The sequence below is a fragment of the Budorcas taxicolor genome, chromosome X (assembly GCF_023091745.1).
Source record: "Budorcas taxicolor isolate Tak-1 chromosome X, Takin1.1, whole genome shotgun sequence".
NCBI classification, from domain to species: domain Eukaryota; kingdom Metazoa; phylum Chordata; class Mammalia; order Artiodactyla; family Bovidae; genus Budorcas; species Budorcas taxicolor.
The window spans coordinates 40934300-40955357 of NC_068935.1; the positions used below are offsets into that span (position 1 = coordinate 40934300).

At 41.0% G+C, this 21058-nt stretch overlaps 1 protein-coding gene across 1 annotated transcript in view; it reads right to left on the reverse strand.

The window, feature by feature from the left end:
- The window catches only part of HS6ST2 (heparan sulfate 6-O-sulfotransferase 2), a 373559-nt gene that overhangs the window by 80428 nt on the left and 272073 nt on the right, over positions 1-21058 (reverse strand). Inside the window, exon 3 of the mRNA XM_052663595.1 lies at positions 5509-5541. Coding sequence (XP_052519555.1) covers positions 5509-5541 — 33 coding nt within the window. The remainder of the gene's footprint in view (positions 1-5508; positions 5542-21058) is intronic.

Below are 21058 nucleotides of genomic sequence, written 5' to 3' on the forward strand. Positions count from 1 at the left end.
AAAATCACCTGGATCACTCTCCATCTATCCAATCATTCTCTGTCCACTTTTATTTTTTTCATGACATTTATCACTCTCTGAGATTAGTTTGTTCATTTACTTGTATATTGTTTATTTTCTATTTCCCTCTAATACGTGTGCACACACCCATTCATGTACACTCACATCCCTTAAGAAACACAAGAGGAGAAACCTTGCATGTTTTATTGTCCCCAGTGCCTAGAACAGAGCGTGGAACATAGTGAGTGCTCAGTAGATACATTCTGAATGAATAAATAGAAGTTAAACTACAACTGATGAAAGCTGTGAGAATAGACATCCAAGATTATAAATTCAAGGATGTTTTGAGTATTCTTACTTTCAATCAGAATAAGAGAAGTACATCAACATCTCTAGCTCATTTAAGGCAAGAGAAATAGGAATTTTTATCAATACATGCACCATTATTATGAGAGCTTTTGTGCCATGGAGGTCATAAAGGGGGTGCTGGCGCAATAAAAGGGGAATAGTGCCATCTGCATATCCATAGGAGGACTTTTGGGGCCTCAAGTTTGGCTTTGAAGATTACAAATGCAATGAGGGATCTTTGGGACCTGAGAGTAGCCTTGAAGTGGACTTTGAAATTAACACCCGGGACTGACAATACTTGATACAAGACTTGCAAACAAAGGGCCATGCCAGATTTCTAAAGGATAAGCTGGTGTGCACCCAGGGAGGCAAGGAACTCACCCAGTTTTCTAGACCATTACGTTTTGGAGGGTCTGATGACCTCTCCATATTCCATAGGTAGTAATTCAAATGGGGGGACTGTACTTAGTTTGGGGAATGGGGGAATGAGGTCACCTTCCTTCATAAGGAATATTGTTCCCAGTGCTAAAGTTATAAGCTAGGTCTGTAGTTTCTGTAAGAATAGCTCATTTACAAAGAATTATTCTAACAATACTAGGCAACAATACTATTAACAAAGATTTGTTTATTTCTTTGCTCTAATTAAGTTTTAGGTCAGATAAAATTATTCTTACTCTGGCCTAGAACACTGAGAGCCAACTTGAAATGTGAAAAACCAAAGTAATTCAATATTTACTAAATTTAAAGGAAGTAAAATAAAATAGACGTAAAAGTAAAATAAATTTGAATTTATGCACATTCTTTTCCCACTTTAGCAGTGGCGTTATTTTCCTTAAGTCCTCTTTTGTCATTATGATTTTCAGCAAGGTTACAGTCTCTGAATAACTTGTCATACGCTGCAGATGTTTCAAGACCAAATTAAACTCTCAATGCACTTGCATATAACTAAAGAAAACTGTATTAGACGCTTAAGGACAAAGACACTACACATTCTGTATTGACAGCCCATTGTTCCACAGACAGCATGGCATCTGGAAGGTGTCCAGTAAATATTTGCAGAATAAATAAAAGAAAAAATCGATCTACCATGTGATAGAATTATTTTCCCACATTCAAAATGTCAGGCATGTCTGACCCAGCCTGTGTGTATGTGTCTATACACATAGTGCTCTCAAAATTCCCACATGTTCATCCTTCAGGATGAAGGCATTATCCTTCCTCTGGGCACGTATGTTTGTATAACAAAACACTGCAGCAAAATTAACCATACAGACTGTCCCAAGAAAGATCATTTTAATTAACCTTTCCTCAAACATACCAAACTACCAACACTTAAAAATTGATCTCAGTTTTCACTTAGGAGAACTGTTTCTTCTCCCTGGAAAATATATACCTTTGAAAGTTTTCACTGCCAATTTATATCTCCAGTTCATAATCATAGAAATTCACAATTGACTTGTCATGCTTTCCATGGAAACTCAGTGTGAGCCACTTTCCTAACTTAGACTACTTTTACTTCTGCTCAGATGAATGCTCAGCACGTCTTCCTTGTTTTTGACCCTTAATACTTCTCGAAGCTAGATCCCCCCATCTGCATTCCTGAGGCAGGATGACAAAAGCCAGACTACACTTCAGCCTCCTAGGATATCCTGCCCTGGAGATGCTCACCAAGCAATTGGAAATTGGAGCTAGCCTGGAGCTCCGGAATAAGTTAAGGAGAGGTCAATTTGGGAATCATTAGTGTAGAGGTGAAAGGTGAAGCTATGTCAGGAGATGAAATTACCCAGAATGAGCACACAGCAAGAGAAGAGAAGCAGATCAATGACAGGACCTTGGGAATTGCTCCATTGAAAGGAGCCGGGTGGGAGCGGGGAGAGGCTGTGTGTGTGTAAAAGAGATCCAACAAAGGAAACTTAAGAAGTGTTGAGAAGAAGACAGGAGGTGAACCAAGATAAATTAGGAATGCTTTCAAACGAGAAGATGTATAAAAGTTCCAAAATCACCAAAGAGTTCAAGAACACTAAAGCTGGAGGAGCCACTGGATTTTTAAACATGTCACAGATAATCCTGGGAAGCAGTCTTCTGGGTGCCGTCCTTGTGAACTCTGCGTGACCATATGCTGATGTGTACAGGTGTATATGCGTGTGCTCCAAACCATCATAAGATGAAATATAAGTGTTGCATGAGACTGGTACTAGGTGTGTGAGACAATCGTGGTAATAACCATTACCACTTATTGACTGTTTACTATATGCCAGGAACAGTGCTAAGCACTTGATATGCATGACCTCAATTTAATCCTCGCAACAACCCTGTAAGGTGTTTACATGTGAAGATACAAAGTCTGCAGAGGCTAAAAAAATGACTCAAGGTCTCAGTGCTAGAAAGTGACAGGCAGCACCAGGATTGGACCCAAGGACAGTTTGACTCTAAAAGCCCATACTCCCAGTCACTGAAGAAACACTTCCATATGCTGACATTAGCGACATCATCCGTGTATGAAGGGAAGAGAGCTGGTACGTCAGTTGAGCGTCTCCTATTGACAAAAGTACTTTGACAGAGCATCTCCTTTCACCCGTATACCATCAACATCATGGCTATGTTTAGGTTAACTTTATGAAGGCACATTTAAAGAAAGGATTCACTTTTTGGAAAAGAAGCCGAAGTTGTATAATTTCAAAACAACCGGTTATCATTCAAATGTATTTACTACAATAGCTCCCAAGGGTTTGAAAGTTTTTTAAAAAAACTGTGGCATCATTGATTCGGTGGTTGTTATTGACATTCAAATCACTGTGTATCAAACTCATCTGAAAAGTGAGGGAATTTGATAGGGTAATTTTAAAGGCCTCCTCCAGTCTTGACTTTTTATGATTCTCATATGCAGGTCTAACGCCAATCATTTTAAAGGTACAAAATATGAAGCAGAATGGAAAAGCAGCAGCAGAACTGGTTTATGTGTCAGCATCCTTTTATTCTTTAAATTTATAGAGGCATACTGTTAAAATATTATTTTAAAAATTCAGTCTTTGGTTGTTCAAGGCATTGATTGTGAACTTAAGTAGAAGCTTGGAAACTCCATCACAAAATGATACCCTGAAAATCCAGGCAAATAATTTTCTTGCAGCCAACTGCAGACCTTATAATACAGCTGGCTATAGGGAAAAGAGAGAGAGAGACACACAGAGAGAGAGAGTTGCAAACACTCTGGCAGTTAATGTTTTTGCTGTCTATAGAAACACAAATGAGGTTCTGGTCTAAAACAATTAGCCTCGCTGTTAATTGTGCATGTGTGTGGCAATAATGCAAGGCATTTGGGATGGCTCCCACTGATTGTTCCCTTTTTTCTCTGGATTAGAAAATCCATTCAGACAACTAAATAATAGCAAGCATTTATGCAAATTGTCAATTATTAGACAGAGATAATCATAATCTTGTATATTTAGAAAACTAAATGCACAATGGGGATTACCAAATGAATTGTTGCTTCATTTTACCAGTGGTCGAAAAACATGCTAGCTTTGCAAATAGTTTTCATACATCATTCAGTCCACCAGAATTAAAAATGGCTCCCATAGACGTTTACCAAAGCTGATTTTCTTCCATAGCACCATCTGTGTTCTTCTCTTCCTTTCTCACAAACTAAAAGCAGGTAAATTATTCTGACAATAGCTTCTGGTCAAACTACTCAGCCCCATAACAAAAATAAAGAATAAGACATGACTTGTTTTGTTATATAGCAAGCTTATTAAGACAGAGATGATTCTATCATGGAGCAAAATTTATTTATTTATTTTTTTATTTTTTTTGGAGCAAAATTTAGAACAAATATAAAACAAAATTTGCAACATTTTCTCTGTGAAAGCAATTATAGGGATAATAGTCTTTAGGTTAATTGGCTATTATCTTAATGGTCACCCACTCTGTTTTATTTGACAGATGAGGAAGTCAAGGCTCACAGCAGACATAGGAATTGAGCAAAGTCATTCCACTAGTTAGTAGCAAAATGTAGTACTCTTGCCACCATGATACACCCAACCATGATGCTCAAATGCCCTCCTGTACTAATATTGTGTGATTAGGTGTCTATACCATTTATCTCAATGAATTAAACCTGACTATGTAATTAAATCCTGAATTTATGCTTCTCAGATGTCAAATAAATCCATTGAGACCCTAATGGGAATATGGAAACCTAGCTACTGAAAGCCAAACTGGGTATTTCAGATATGGTCAATCTATTCTATTTCAGTGAGAGTCTTCTCTAGTAGAAGAATCCAAAGGCTATAACCTTTGCTCTTCCTAACTTATCTGGCTAGGGAACAAATAATATAGATAGGTAGGAAGAGAAAGTAGAGACACTGGTAAATCTTTCTGGAGCCAATAAGCCTAGAATAGGCCAAATACAGTACTGGTGAGCAGTATGATCCTAGAAAACCATGTGCCAAGCAAGGAGAGCCACATTTACAAAATGGCTGACAATTTTTCCAGCTTCCTCAGCACTGATGGCATTATGACGGCACAGCTCGCGGCAGCAGTCATTGCCTGGAAGACTCTATTCTGTAGCATTCTCAACAGCTCCACCCCAGCCCCTGACCCAGGAGTTAGAAACTTTCCTGTGTTTGATTAGACTTGCAGAGTTCATGTCACAAAGGTCCCTAGCCTATGGGGTTACGCTACCTTGCAAGTTTACATATGTGCATACTTTACAAGCCCTGATACTTTCAAATAATTCATCTCCCTTCAGTAAAATGCTGACCTAGTTGTTTCCTAAACCACCATCCAGGTGAGTGACAGGCAGGTGCACCTGAAGCGCTGTGGAGAACGCTTTGTTGATGGTGGGGTGGGGTCTTCATAACAGAACCCTCCGCAGTGTCTTCTGATTTCAGCAAAAAGGAAAAGAAGCTAGTGACCTACTGCCCGACTGGGATGCTGGCCATGAACTTTTGCCTTGCTTCTGAACGAGGTCAGCTTTCAGACCTGAGACTATATGCCTGGGTCATGTCAGCTGTTTTAAACTAAAAAAGAAACCTGGAAAGAATCTATCCAAGTGGAAACCTAACTATTTATTGTATGGAAATTAAACTGATGGGCAATGGCAGAGTCTATATATTCTAGCTCACTTGGGTTTAGTTAAACTCAAAATCCATTGTCACTTACCTTGCTGCATCTAGAATCTGAAAAATCCTCCACCTGTTAAAGGAACAGTAAAACCAGGTGCTAGCAAGAGCTTGGTAAGAGAGGAATTAAAATAATAAAAGTTTTCCATTTTGCTTTGATCACATTTTTTTTTTCCAGCTTTCCAAACCTCAAGGCAACAGCTCATGGATGGCTCCCTAATTCTGTTCCCCACTAGCTCCTCTCATGTAGTGGGGAGATTAAGAACCAGAGAGCTAAAAGGGACAGGGCAGTGCTGAAAGTCAAACCTCTGAAGGGCTACGGGCTGAGAATGAAAGATCCCCCATTCAGTCATAACTAATTCCACTCCCTGTCACACAGGCAATGGCAATCTAAGCAAAAAACCAAAGTCAATAAACCAAAACCAAGACCATACCAAACCAAGCACTGTGGCATCACTAAAATGGAAATGCCTGATTGAAAGGACCTAGGATGAATTTACAGGGATTTTTCATATTATCAAGGATATATGAAACATAAATAACAAAAAGAAAAGAAAGAATGATTAGACTTTGTGGATGTTCTTCCAACCGATGAAAATTCAAAGCACACAGGAAATGATACATAAATCATCACTAGTTCCTTCCACCCAAATGCAAGACATCCATCAATGTAAGCAATGTCTCTCCATTTAAAAAAATACTCAGTTGCTTTCATATTATATCTTGAGTTACAAAATACTAATTCTACTAGGTGGATTTCTGATATTGGCAGGACTGGGAAGTTGTGCATCGGACAATTGCTAACCTGAGAGTGCAAATGGGCTCAGATAGCTTTTTGTTTTATGCTAAGCAAAGGATATTATAATATGCTAATACTTTTGTGCCCATAGTGAGTTATATAGCCTAGACATTTTCTTTGGAGGAATATTTCTTTACATTAAATATGTCTTACGGTTTTAGAGGTGAGTTAAGAGAGATTTTCATAGCATGGCTAGCAGACGTAGCAATAGGCCTTGCATCTTTGTTTGAGGAGCAACATATGGCTCTTTTATTATCAGCTATTGGCATGGCTAAGGCCCCCTTCCCTGGTTCTGTGAGTTGTGAAGCCTGGTGGAGAAGCAAATGTGATGAAAACAAAAGTAATGTAGTTAGTGACATCAGATTTGTTAGACAAGATACCTACATTAGCTGACTTACCATCCAGGGCCCAATGTGATCCTCTTCCATTCCGGCCACAAGAAAGAAGTAATCTAGAATGTTCTGGCCTACCGAGACTTAATTTCCCTACACAGTGAAGAAAGGCTAGTATCTCTTCTACTGCACTCAGCCTTATGAACAAAAAATACATCTTTGGGTGAAAAATAAAAATAACAATAACAACATGAAAGCATAAAGTTATATGTTGAATCTTCATGCTAGAAAGTTCTGAAGTCAAATATGTAGCACTTTCCAAAACTCTAATTCTATTTTTACAGCTTTAATAGAAATCCTCAAATAATATAAGTATGTACATAATTAATGTTATGGGGACCAGATCAAATTTAACTTTAACCAGAGGAACTACTGCCTCTTGAGATTTTTTTTAAAATGTCTTTGTAAGCTTCTCAGCTGTCTATTAAAATTTGCCCAGGGATTACACTGAGAAGACTTTTGGAAGTGCATTGTCTTACCTGGGAGTCCAGGTTGCCAGAGGTAGATTATTCAGTGGTGATCCAGGAAGATGTTATAGGTGTACCAATCAAAAAGGTGGACAGTCAACAGAAGTGAATCAAAAGCCATGCGGAGAAAGATAAAAAGGAGAGGCATATTGATTAGAAAAAATGAATTAACATGAGGAATCCATTTTACACACACACACACACAAACACACACTCTTTGGGAAGGTTCTTACATGGAATCTTTTTTAAAAGACCTTTTAATAAAGTGAAAGGACAATTATGTAATGTGACATTGTTGTTGCTGTTGTGTAGTCACTTGGTCAAATCCGACTCTTTGTGACCCTATAGACTATAGCCCGCCAGGCTCCTCTGTCCATGGAATTCTCCAGGCAAGAGTACTGGAGTGGGTTGCCATTTCCTTCTCCAGGGGATCTTCCCATCTGAGGGATCAAACTTGTGTTTCTTGCATTAGCAGGCAAATTCTTTATCACTGAGCCACCAGGGAAGCCCCATGTAATGTCATAGCGGTACTAATTATCACTACAACAGCAATCCTATTACAATATACAAGTGTATCAAATTAACACACTGTACACCGTAAATTTACACAGTGTTATATGTCAAATATATTCAGCTAAAAAGCATCCCCACAAAATATCTATCATTTATTATGTAACAGGCATTGTTAGAGGCACTTAAGGATCCAGCAGTGAGTAAAACAGACACAAATCTCTGCCTTCACAGAGTTTACAGTCTTGTGAAAGATTTTTCCTTACACCATCTGTTTGGAGAAGAGTTCCCACAGAAATATACTGTCTGTTACTAACTCTAAGAAAACATCTCTTCTCATTTGATTTATGTCTTTATGTATGAAGAACACAACCACTGGCATCTGATTCCACATCTGGATTGGAAAGGCTTCTCTTTCTGATCAGGAGAGACGTGATTGCTTGTCACGAGTTACCCATGTGGAAAGTCCCTCCCCAAGGCTGTTAAGTCAAGTTTCTTTTCAATGAGGGCATTTGCTGTTCACAGAACTCCAAGTGTGTGTACCTTGAAATACTATGAAAACAGGAACTCTAGAGGGCAGCTTTGTAATACTGAGGTACCACAGCCTGGCAGAGGTTTTTTTTTTTTTTTCCATTGGATGCTGTAGTGTTCTGTAACACTCTGACACTGGACTCGGCACCTTTCAGCAAGCCACCTCCTGGGAAAGCAACAGCAAGTGGTAACAAAAGGGCCTGTGGGGCTCATGCCCATGACCCAGACACTGGCTGGAGAAGAAGCAGTAACAGTAACCCTCCTCTAGGCCAAGGTTCAAGATGGAAGTAAACATCTCTCAGTGACAGCTACTACCTAAAAGTCAAATTAGCAGGGAAAGGAAAAGATGAAAATGAAGGGAATACATATTGATATATATCAATGGAAAATGGGAATTGAGGGGTTGACACAGGAGCCCCAAACTCTAGATGGGGAAATTTGCTAACAAGAAACCTCAAATGATGACACCTACCCCCTGGCATTTACATTCAGAACAAAAATGAAGCTATCTAAGCACAGGGAACTATATCCAATATCCTGGGTTAAACCATAATAGAAAAGAATATTCAAAAGAATGCATATACATGTGTAACTGAATCACTTTGCTATACACCAGAAATTAACACAACATTGTAAACCAACTAGTTCAATTTTAAAAAGTGACACTATCTATTCACTTTGATATTAAGGATCCAAATTAAGACGTAGGAGAAACAGGATGATGTAAAAATCCAAGACCCTTTGCCTAAAAATCGGTATTCCTGGTTTCTAATCCAGTTTTACCAATGACTCATTTGAGCTTGGGCAAATTCTCTTCTCCAGTCTCAGGGAGTCATACGAAAAGAAGGATTTTCACAAGGTGGTTTCTAAGCATCCTCCAGTTCCAGTATTTTTGTAATTCTCTAATAGGTTTGCCTTTCATTTTGGTGCCAAGTTAGTTAGAAGAACAGCAATCTCTAGTCATTTTCTCTGTACAACATGCCATTAGCAGTTCAGAGAGCCCAGAGCCCCACAGTCTGAGCTTATGAGTAGAGGAAAACATGGCCAAAACAATAACAGCCAAGTTGAAATGTAGCCGATCATCATTCTGTCCGGGAAAACAGCTTTGTTTATTTGCAACAGAGAATGGCTCGTTCTCTAGGATGGAAAAGTTACACAAGTAAACTTAATTGAGAATAACAGGGAAAATCTAATTGATAAACAACTGATTCCCCCTCCCCTTTTCTCTTTCTGCTCATGCAGCTGCTCCATCTGCCAGGAGCCTAGGATGTTGCTGATTGCTGTCAATCAACAGGGACGGCCAAGCCACACACTCCCAGATAAAGGCTTTCATGAATGCTCAGATTTGCAAAGGGTGGTTAAAACCAAACAAAAAAAACCCTACCAACACTGTCTTGGTCTGATTGCTAATCTGCAGCAGACAATATTGCGTGGGAACCAATTACTGACCACTGTTCGTTCCAGAGCCGCCAAGCCAACAGCACATTCAGGCTCTCTGATTTGTGACACTGGATTGCTTTGCTCTCACATCCGGAGCTGCTGTGCCCCTGATACCCCCACCTTATCACCATGTAGGATGCCCTTCCACTCTTGTCTTGGTCTGACCTAATACACTGCTGCTTAGTTACCGGTCAACTCGTTATTGTATCTCCGGCCACATCTTCATTTGATCTCTGAAGGCCAAATATAGTACATCCTAGTGAAAAAGTTTACTGCATGTTGAACCTGGTCCCCTAAGTGGGATGGTGTCCCATGCACAGAAAGTCCCAGGTAAATGACTCATTTTTTATTTTGTTTTCAAATTTTATACTTTATTGCTAATTATCATTAGGTATTTTAAAATTTTATTGAAATATAGATTTACAATATTGTATTAGCTTCAGGCTACCTCATATGAAGAGTTGACTCATTGGAAAAGACTCTGATGCTGGGAGGGATTGGGGGCAGGAGGAGAAGGGGACGACAGAGGATGAGATGGCTGGATGGCATCACTGACTCGATGGACGTGAGTCTGAGTGAACTCCGGGAGATGGTGATGAATAGGGAGGCCTGGTGTGCTGCGATTCATGGGGTCGCAAATAGTCGGACACGACTGAGCGACTGAACTGAACTCAACTGATACCACAAAGTGATTTAGTTATACATATACATATGTGTGTATAAATGGCAGCTCTGCTCTGTGACCCCTTTAAGCCCACTCTCCAGAGGGGAAGATGGCTCTTGGGTTTCCTATCTGCAGTGAGGATGTTGGATTAGGTGCTTTCCCAAAGGCCATTGTTCATTAGAACATTTTAAGGCTTTATAATGAATCTGACTCAGTCCAGAACCTATGAATAGAGCCTGGGTTCTGAACCAACTGAGGCTGAAAGAAACACTCTTGCATTGCTCTAAGAGACTCTGGGGGCCAAAGGCTGAGTGGACAAGTTTGTCTTCAGTGACCCACTCTTTCCATTATGTCTCCGGACCTCCCTTGGGTCCTCAGGGAACTGCACTTGCACATGATTGTGACCTAGCCAGTGCCCAGTATGTAAATTAGGTGTGACTGGGCTTCCCTCGTGGCTCAGCTGGTAAAGAATTTGCCTGCAATGTGGGAGAACTGAGTTCAATCCCTGGGTTGGGAAGATCCCCTGGAGAAGGGAAAGGCTACCCACTCCAGTATTCTGGCCTGGAGAATTCCATGGACTACAGTCGATGGAATGTACAGTCGATGTATAGTACATGGAGTTGCAAAGAGTCGGACACGACTGAGTGACTTTATTTTTAAATTGAGTGTAATAAGCCAGTTAGGGGGGAGCTACTGATGGCTGAATTGTGGTCACTCTCTGAGGTTGTATTTGGACTGGGTGGTCACACCTCAAGGAGTGACCAATATGGGCAGATCAGCTGCTCTGGGCTGTCAGATCCTTCTAGTACCATCTCGATCAACAGCATGGAGTCATTCTCTAATCCAATGTGGGATTCAGAACTCAGGTGGTTGCTATAAACAAGTGGTTTCAAAGGTCTTTCTACCACCACCAGTCACAGTCTCTGAGGGGTGATCTTTTATTTAGTTAGTCTTTGGATGATCTTTTATTTAGTTAGTTTTTTGGGATGATCTTTTAGAGATCATTAGTGTTGCAGTTAATGCTGCTACACAACCTTCTTGACCCCCGAGTCTCTGCGGACTTGCTACAGATCACAGAACACCTTAGTGGCAGGGCTGAGACCAGGACCCAGATCTATAGGTCCCCTTCCCTGCTGGTGTCCTACCCACCCCTCATCCACTATCAGGCAAGCAGGCGTCTGTGCCTCCACATACAGCCACATGGCCCTTCAGAGCAAGTCAAAGAGCAAGGGCTGCAAAAGACTGGGAAAATAGCCCTAACAGACCCCCAAGAGTTTCAATTCTTCCTTTCTAGTAGCTATGAAATTGTAAACGCATTTTCCTAAGCTGCTCTCTCAGGCTGTTTTCTGCCTACACGCACATTGACTGCATCACGTGGTAACAATCAGTGATTCTTCTGTCCTTTCCCTTGTGAGAAAGAATACCTAATACCTGGGCTCTGTATTGCCAAAACACCAAGCACAAAGTGGATCTGATGAGGAAGATGACTACAGTCTTTTTCAGAGTGTTTTCTTATCTGTCGGCGAGTCAGGCAATTCTCAGTCGCAGAGGTCTTCCCTAAGCTGTTTGTTGTCAGCTGTCCTTACAGCAATGGCTCTGTCGGCTCACCCCGACCCCTGTCCATCAGTTTTTAGTAAAATCCTCCCATTTTGGCATCATAAGAGTGCCCTCTAGCGCTGATCTAATTAAGAACCTGGAGGCCGAGGGATTCTTGTTTTCATGGGAAATGGGTCTGGCTGTATCTTGTCCTTGGCTATGTCAAGACACATTCTTTCTGAAGCATCTCTGAAGCACCTACTTGACAATGCAGTCGTTCACAAAGGAGTGAAAGGAACAGTTTGCCATTGAAACAAACCAAGCAAAACAAAAACCAAAAAAAAAAAAAAAAAAAGAGAGAGAGAGAGGTCATTAAAGAAAACCTCCTGAGATGCATTCTGACTCATGATGTGGGGGCACTGTTTGAATTATCAAAGGGGGTGCACAGATGCAGGCTGACTCCATCAACTGAAAGTTGACAGTATTTCTTAAAAGTTTTTTTTTAATGTATATAATTTTAAAGGTTACTTTCCATTTACAGTTATTACAAAATGTTGGCTATATTCCCCCATTTTGTACAATAAATTGTTCAGCCTATCTTACCCCCAATAGTTGGTACCTCTCATTTCCTCTCCCCTATCCTGCCCCTCCCTCCACTCCCCACTGGTAATCACTAGTTTGTTCTATTTGTGAGTCTGCTTCTTTTAAAAAGCTGACAGTGATTTTTGAATGTGTTTTTGAGTTCCCTAGATGCAAACATCTGTATTTGTACATTAGGTTTCAGTAATGTGTTTCTTCAATTTGATCATACATATGCTTTTGCTTCCAAGGAAGCATAGACCATTAAGAATCCCTTAGAAATGTTCTGGGTATAACAGGGCTTGCTTTCTGATAATAAGAGCCTGCAAAAGTTTCACTTAGAACATAAACATAAATGTGCATGCATGCGTGTATTTCTACAGTTTATTTTATCTTATTTTGTCTCCGTCTTTCAGATTTGGGGATCTGGAAGATCCACAACGAGTGCTATCTCAGACTAGTTCAAATCCTCAGGGAAGATTTCCACTGTGCCCTTTACATTCTGCTTCACAAGAGACTGCTACTCTACTGAATCCCAAATACTGGATGCTGACACAGACAAAGAATGGCAACCTGCCAAGGTGACACAGAACTGCTTCATTCACATTTTCGCATGTTTAAAACACAGAGCATGACAAAGTCCCTAACAAGCAAGGATTTGGCAAGTGCTAAACTAAGAATCGAGATCATTCTCAGGAAATATTCAGCCAAGTCATTAAGAAGGTCAGACAGTAATGACACATGGAATGTTCCATCCTGGACATATGTCACTTGCTTTCGCCAAGGAGCTTCTAGCTCTGCTGACATCAAAGTGTGGTAGGAGCCATTGGCTTGGGTCTGAAACTGTTCTCAAGCCAGCCCTGAACAAAGAGGGAACCGGAGCCAGCACAGGCTTCAGAGCTGACAGAATTGTGTTCGAATTTCAGCCCTCCAAGTGTCTTTGGTTGCTTCAAACCCATCAGTCTCACTTTTCTCAAAATTGTGACCTCCTTGGGATCTCCAATAATATCTGACAAATGGCACAAACCAGGTGCTCAACAAAACCTGCTGAATTTACTAAAACCAACCATTTTGATTTTTAAATAAATGAAAAATACCCTTCACTGTCCAGATGTTTGGGACAAAGTAAGAGAAACATCAGACTAATGGACTCCATTGGTATACATCTGTGTTGACTGAATGGATCTGTCCACAACATGGAAAGTAAACTGGATTCTCAAGGGGAAAAAAACCTCTGTTGAAGACTTTAAGCTACTGCTGTTCTTGCTCACATAGACCTTGCTGCTGCTAGTCTCTATCAATGTGACAAATCAAAAGGTCCAGGGCTATCCTAGAGACTCCCCATTTATGAATGGATTTGGCTTGGTGCTATTGATGTATGCACCACTTTTTGAAAATTCATGATCAGTTCGACATTTTTGTGGACTTTGGACACCTTTCCAAATGTGAAGATGTAGCACCATTGTTAGGACAAAGCCTCTGTTTTCATGAGGAAGCTGATTTCCTTTTATAGCAGGAGTCTCAGTTTCATATCTTACCTGAAGTTTCAAAACTAGGTAACAAAAACAATGTGAGTGTTCCTGCCCCCACAAATCCAAAATATGGGACGAATGTGCCAGAACATCTGGGAGAGTACACAGTTATCTTTTCTAGAAATCTTGGAAATTATACCTAAATGACAAATAATAACAATCATACTATTAGCTATTAAATAATGAGTACGTCCTACATGCCAGGCACCATGCCCTTTACAGGAATTGTCTCATTTCATCCCAAGCGGAAGTCTATACTCATTGTACAGATGATAATACTGAGCCCCAGAGGGACCTGTACAACTAATCACTCAAACCCAGAGTTGCAGGAGGCCAGCACCCAAGCTCATTGGCCACTAAGCTGTACTGTACCTGTGAGGTAGGCATCATTTTTATCTTTTTATAGGTAAATTAGGTGAAGCTCAAACAATTACTTGCTAAAAGTCACATATCTAATAAGTGAAGGTGCTGAGATGAGAATATTCAATATGCCCTGACTCCTCATCTTTTTTGGAATTATAATTGATTTATATTTCAGATTATATTCCATTATAGTTTATTACAAGATGCTGAATATAGTTCGCTGTGTTATATAGTAAGTCCCTATAGTTTATCTATTTTATATATAGCAGTTTGTATCTCTTAATCCCATACTCTTAGTTTATCCCTCCCCACCTTCCCCTATGGTAACCATAAGTTTGTTTTCTATGTTTGTGAGTATGTTTCTGTTTTGTATATAGATTCATTCATATTATTTTTTAGATTTCACATATAAGTGATGGCATATAATATTTGTCTTTCTCTGTCTGACTTACTTCACTTTAGAATGATGATCACTAGGTCTATTCATGTTGCTGCAAATAGCAATATTTCATTCTTTTTGTGGCAGAGTAATATTCCTATATGTATCTATACCACATCTTCTTTATCCATTCATCTGCTGATGGATATTTAGGTTACTTCCATGTCTTGGCTGTTGTAAATAGCGCTGCTATGAATACTGGGGTGCATGTATCTTTCAAATTAGAGTTTTGTCTTTTCTGGATATATGCCTAAGAGTGGGACTGCTGGATCACATGGAAACTGTATTTTTTTTTAAAGAACCTCCATACTGTTCTCCATAGTGGCTGTACCAATTTACATTTCCATACCCAGGATAGTAAGATTCCCTTTTCTTCACACCCTTTCCAGCATTTGTTATCTGTAGACTGTTTGATGATGGCCATTCTGATGGCCACACTGATGACGATCAGTGTGAGGTGATAGCTCATTGTAGTTTTGATTTGCAATTCTCTAATAATTAGTGATGTGGAGTATCTTTTCACGTGCCTGTTGACCATCTGTGTGTTCTTTGAAGAAAAGTCTGTTGAGGATTTCCACCCATTATTTGATCAGATTTTTTTTGATATTGAGTTATGTGTGCTGTGTCAATTTGAAAAGTAACCCCTTGCCCTAACTCCAAATCCTATGCCTTCCCTACTGCACCGGGTCCCACACCTGCACGAGGTGCACACGTGGAAAGAGTCAATGCGTATAATCTCTCTGGGCACACCAGACCAGCACTGGGAGGGGAGGTTGCCCTCTAGTTTCTATGCAAACTGGCAGCATGCTTGGAAGTGGTGTGTTGTGTGTTGCTCTTCAATGGTCCCCAGGGACCATTTTTCATTTTGAATTTCAGAATAAACGTGCAGGCTATGAGTGCCAAGCACTTGAATACACAAGGAAGAGAGGTTGTAGCTCATTTGAAGATGAAAACCTAGTGTAAATCTTCACCACAGCTATGCTGTTCCCCTAGGGCATAAATCACGTGGCAGTGGGTGGGCCAGTAGCCTGTGAGGAAAAGAGGTTGGCAGGCAGATCAGTGCTCTCTGTGTCTCTCTCTCCTCCCTCACAGCAGAGTCGAGGTGAGGGTTTTTTCCCTGCTATTATACCTATATTTCCTTATCTTTAGCAAAATTCATTTAAATCATGTATATCAATATGTTAAATTATATATAGATAGATGCCCATCTAGGAACTAAGGGCATATGAGCTGTCAGCTAAGTGGGATGATGCTGTGGGTGCTGTGATTTCTTGGTGTCTGAATACAAGGAATCCAGCTGAAGTCTGCATACAGCCCTAAGCAGTACTCACATCCATATGCATAGCTACCCTCAAGGAGTCCCACTTCAGCCCCACAATGGTAGCCCCACGGCAGCAGATCAGTGTCTCTTCTGAAGTGGGCAGTCCCCAAGAGTCAGAGAAAGAATTTGGAACTGCTCATTTGAAGCTGGACTTGCTGAATCGCTAATTGCCCAACTGGCACATCATTGGGCTACTTGCTCATTCGTCCTGATCGATGTGGGTTAGGGAGGTGAGCAGTGGGTATCCTGCAGGCAGTGGAAAAATCACCAGGAAGCTGCATTTGTGGAAACCGAATTGTGGTTTCCCAGTGCACACATTCTCACCAATCTCCAACTGCTCAACTGTTGGCAGTTGCCTTTCACATTCTGGCTTTGAGTTACTCTGTGCTCAGCCCCTCATCAGGTAGGTAAAGATCTTGAAACCCACACGAGCTGCTGCTAGAAGGGAAGCCCAGTGTAAAGAAAGCTTCCTCTAGAGAAACCCTTTGAATATATGTCAGGGTAGTTTGGGAAGGAGATCTTTCCCAAAACAAGAGAACATTTGCCTTTGATTCAAACGTTATTCTTTACTCTTCTGACCCATATCTAGATTTTAACAGATTTATTGGGATATAACTCACATACCATATGATTCACCTATTTTAAAGGGTACAAATTGGTGGTTGTTAGTATAGTCATGGATATGTGGAGTCATCACTACACTCAGTTTTATAACTTTTCCATTACCTGAAAAATGGTAGCTGTCTCCCCCATGTCCCCCTACCCTTACCATGCTCTGACCACCACTGATCTACTTTCTGTCTCTATGGTGGTTGGTGGTTTAGTCACTAAGTCGTGTCCGACTCTTGCAACCTCATGGACTGCATGTAGCCCGCCAGGCTCCTCTGACCGTGGGATTTCCCAGGCAAGAATACTGGAGTGGGTTGCCATTTCCTTCTCCAGGGGATCTTCCTGACCCAGGGATTGAACCCAGGTCTCCTGCATTGCAGGTGGGCTATTGCATATTGCCATGGGCAGGCGGATTCTTTACTGACTGAGCCACCAGGGAAGCCCCCTCTGTCTCTATGGATTTTCTTATTTTGGACATTTCAAGTAAATGGAATCATCCAATGCATTGCCTTTTGTCACTGGCTTCTTTGACTTAGCATAATGTTTTCAAGATTCATCTGTGTTATAACATGTAACAGTACGGCATTCCTTTTCATGGCCAAATAATATTCCAGTGTACGGGCATCCAAAGTACAGACATAAATTAAATGTATCTAAACAACGTTATCCCTGCCCACTAGACAAACCCACAGGCTGTCCTGAGCACCTGCCCCCTGTTATGGTACATTTATGACTAGCACCATGGGGGTACATCATGGAGATGAATAAGAAGATACAACAAAATGACCCAACAAACATCTATTGAGTGTCTCCTATGTGCCAAGAATGTGCTGAGACATGAAAGGATGAGCAAGACACTCTCTCTGACTTCCATGAGCAAATGGTGAGGACAATAGTGAGGAAAACCATGCATCATAAACAGTAGCTGTAATAGCTGAACAGACATAAATACCAAAAGCACCAACAGGCTATGGGAAGCTCATTTTCCACTGGGGAGGAATCCTGGTGGAGGATGAGGCTCTTGAGTCCACAAATATTCAGACTAGCCCAAGAGAGGGCAGCAGCCAGGGATTCGGGTGTTTTGTTTGTTTGGCATATTTTTTAGTTGAGATGAAATTCACAAAACATGAAATTAACCATTTTGAAGTATACAATTCAGGAGAATTTAGTACATTCACTTGTGCAACCACCACCTGTCTCTAGTTCCCAAAGGAAACCCTGTACCCATCCAGTAGTCATTCTTTCTTCCCTCTGCTCCCCTAAGCTCCTGGCAATCACCAGCGTGCTTTTTGTCCCTAGGGAACTGCCTATTCTGGATAATTCATATGAGTGGAATCACACAACACATGGCCCTTTTATCTCGTTTCTTTCACTTAGCATAATGTTTCTGAGGTTCACTCATGGTACAGCATGCATCAGCACTTCATTCCTTTTTATGGCTGAACAATATTCCATTGTATAGATGCATCATATTTTGTTTATTCATTCATCCTTTGATGAGTATTTGGGTTGCCTTAACTTCTTAACTGTTTTTTGAAAATTTTGAGAGACCACAATCGGAATCTTTTTTTAACACCAAAAACATTTTGTGTTGGGGTACAGCTGATTAACAATGTCGTGATAGTTTTAGGTGAACAGTGAAGGGATTCAGCCACACATATACAAGTATTCATTCTCCCCGAACTTTTCTACTATCATGATTAATGCTGCCACCAACATTCATGTATAAGTTCTTCAATGTGCCAATGTGTGTTTTCATTTCTCTTGGGTATATATCTGGTAGTGGAATTGCTGGGTCATATGGTAATTCTATGTTTAACTTTTTGAGGAACTGCCAAACCATTTTTCCACAGCAGCTGCACCATTTTACATTCCCACCAGCAAATTACAAGGGTTCCAGTTTCTCCCAGAGATTCAATTTTATTTCATACTCCAAGAGAAGAGTTCCATTAAATTGGAGACACCCAATTAGCCCAAATGACTGACCCTATTGCTGGGCATTAGGCGCTGGGCCTCTTAATTAATGCTTAGGCTGGTGGCAGAAACAAAGCAAATGAGGACAAAGAGGAGAGTCCTGCCACAGCTCTGGGAGTGCCTTGGCACATGCTCACAACCTAAAGGGGAAAGCATGCAGGTAGGCCGTGAAACCATTCACCTGACCCACATCAATAGAATTCACAGCATCTTGCCCGCCAAAGTGGGAGAGGTGCATTCTCAGCTCTAAGAGCCAAACCCTGCAAAACCCAGGAGGTGATTGTATGAAAGAAATGACATGAAATCAATAATGACTCTGACAGTCATGGAAAGAACAGCACAGCCTTCTCTATTAGACAAGAAATTGGAAGAAGCATCCATGGGTTGTGAGGGCACTTAGATCCCATGATATTTGGCACCAGCTTCTGTCCCTTGGAATGAAGATCTGACAGATACCTAGGAAATAAATAATAATGATGAATGTTGAGCTCTAAAGATGATGGCATATAAGTATATCATGGAAACCTACCCTTATGGCTTGTCTCTCCCCTGTAGTAATGAGACAGTTCGACCAACATTGAATCCCCTCCTCCTCCAGCCTATATCACTCCCTGGGCAGGTGAGCTCCACTCTGAAACAGGCTTAAATCTTTCAAGCTACACAATGCCATTTTCCTGAGCTGAGACTGTCACTTGCCAAGATGACGTGCCACCATCCCGAAAGAGCTGAGACACGAGCCCATATGCCCCTCTTCAAAGCCCTAGAGGCTCTCTTGGGGGAGAGGTGGCCTCGGGAAAGCATCTCAGTGATCCCTGTCACCTATCAGATCCTTGGGTCTTCAGTAACCTAAGATCTTACGTGGGTGCATTTCAAATACTTTTAGAAGCACAGCCCTCTTTTCAAACAAAAATCTCCCAATGACTCCAGCATATAAAACCCACAAAAACTGAGCTGCTTTGATTTGAAGAGGGGGTGCGGTGAAGGGAAAGGGGATGAGAGCAGAGCTGCCACTTATTGGCCCCAGGATGGGCAGCGTACACCTCCACAGAGCACCATTCATGTAGAGCTGCAGTGCTCCGTGACCCATTCTGGGGTCCCTGAGGTCCCCCTTTAACAAATATATGGCTGTATGAGGCTAGATTTTCTTCATATCCTTTGACCAGAGTAACATTATAAGAAATGGAATGCAGAAGCTGATATGAGATTCTGTCTTCTATAAAGCCAGATATCAAAGAGATTTACAAAATATAAAACATTGTCATTATTTTTTTCTGCTTTGGAAGTCAGTTTATTTTCATAAAAATTTTATGTTAATATGTAATAGACGTTTTCTTAGAGATAAAACTAAAATCACTGCAGATGGTGACTGTAGCCATGAAATTAAAAGATGTTTATTCCTTGGAAGAAAACTTACGATCAACATAGACAGCATATTAAAAAGCAGAGACATTACTTTGCCAACAAGGTCCATCTAGTCAAGGCTATGGTTTTTCCAGTAGTCAGCTATGGATGTGAGAGTTGGACTACAAAGAAAGCCGAGCACCGAAGAATTGATGCTTTTGAACTGTGGTGTTGGCGAAGACTTTGAGAGTCCCTTGGACAGCAAGGAGACCCAACCAGTCCATCCTAAAGGAAATCAGTCCTGAATATTCATTGGAAGGACTGATGCTGAAGCTGAAACTCCAATACTTTGGCAATCTAATGTGAAGAACTGACTCATTTGAAAAGACCCTGATGCTGGGAAAGATTGAAGGCAGGAGGAGAAGGGGATGACAGAGGATAAGATGGTTAGATGGCATCACTGACTGAGTGGACATGAGTTTGAGTAAACTCCGGGAGTTGGTGATGGACAGGGAGGCCTGGCGTGCTGTGGTTCATGGGGTCACAAAGAGCTGGACACAACTGAGCAACCAAACTGAACTGAAGCAGAGTTAATACATGTTTTTGAAAATTGCTCAGTTTTAAATTCAAATACAGTCAATACCAATAGATATATGCCATATAAATAAAACCTCCTTTGAGCCTCAGTAACTGAATGTAAAAAAGTCCTGATATGGAAGTCTGAGAACTGTTGACATGCACTATGCTGTGAATGAGAGTTGTGCAAAGCCTGGGGGTTCTAGGGGGTGGGCTGGAGGGTCTGAGTTCTGCCTGCTTAGCCTCCTTCCCACCTTCCATGCCCCTTGAGGAAGCCCTCTGGATACGTCTTCAGAACCCCAAGGGTCCAAGTTTGAAAATAATTGATTACTCCAGCCCTCTTACTTTAAAAACCAGGAAACGAGGGAAGGCAAGGGTTATGGATTTGTAAGGCAAGAACAGCTGGGGTTACATCCTGGTCTTCTGCCCTTGGTTCTGGATTCAGGGTCTCTCCCCTGCCTGAGCTGCTATGAAAATAACCACAGCAGTGCTCACTGGTTGAACTTTCTGTGTCGGC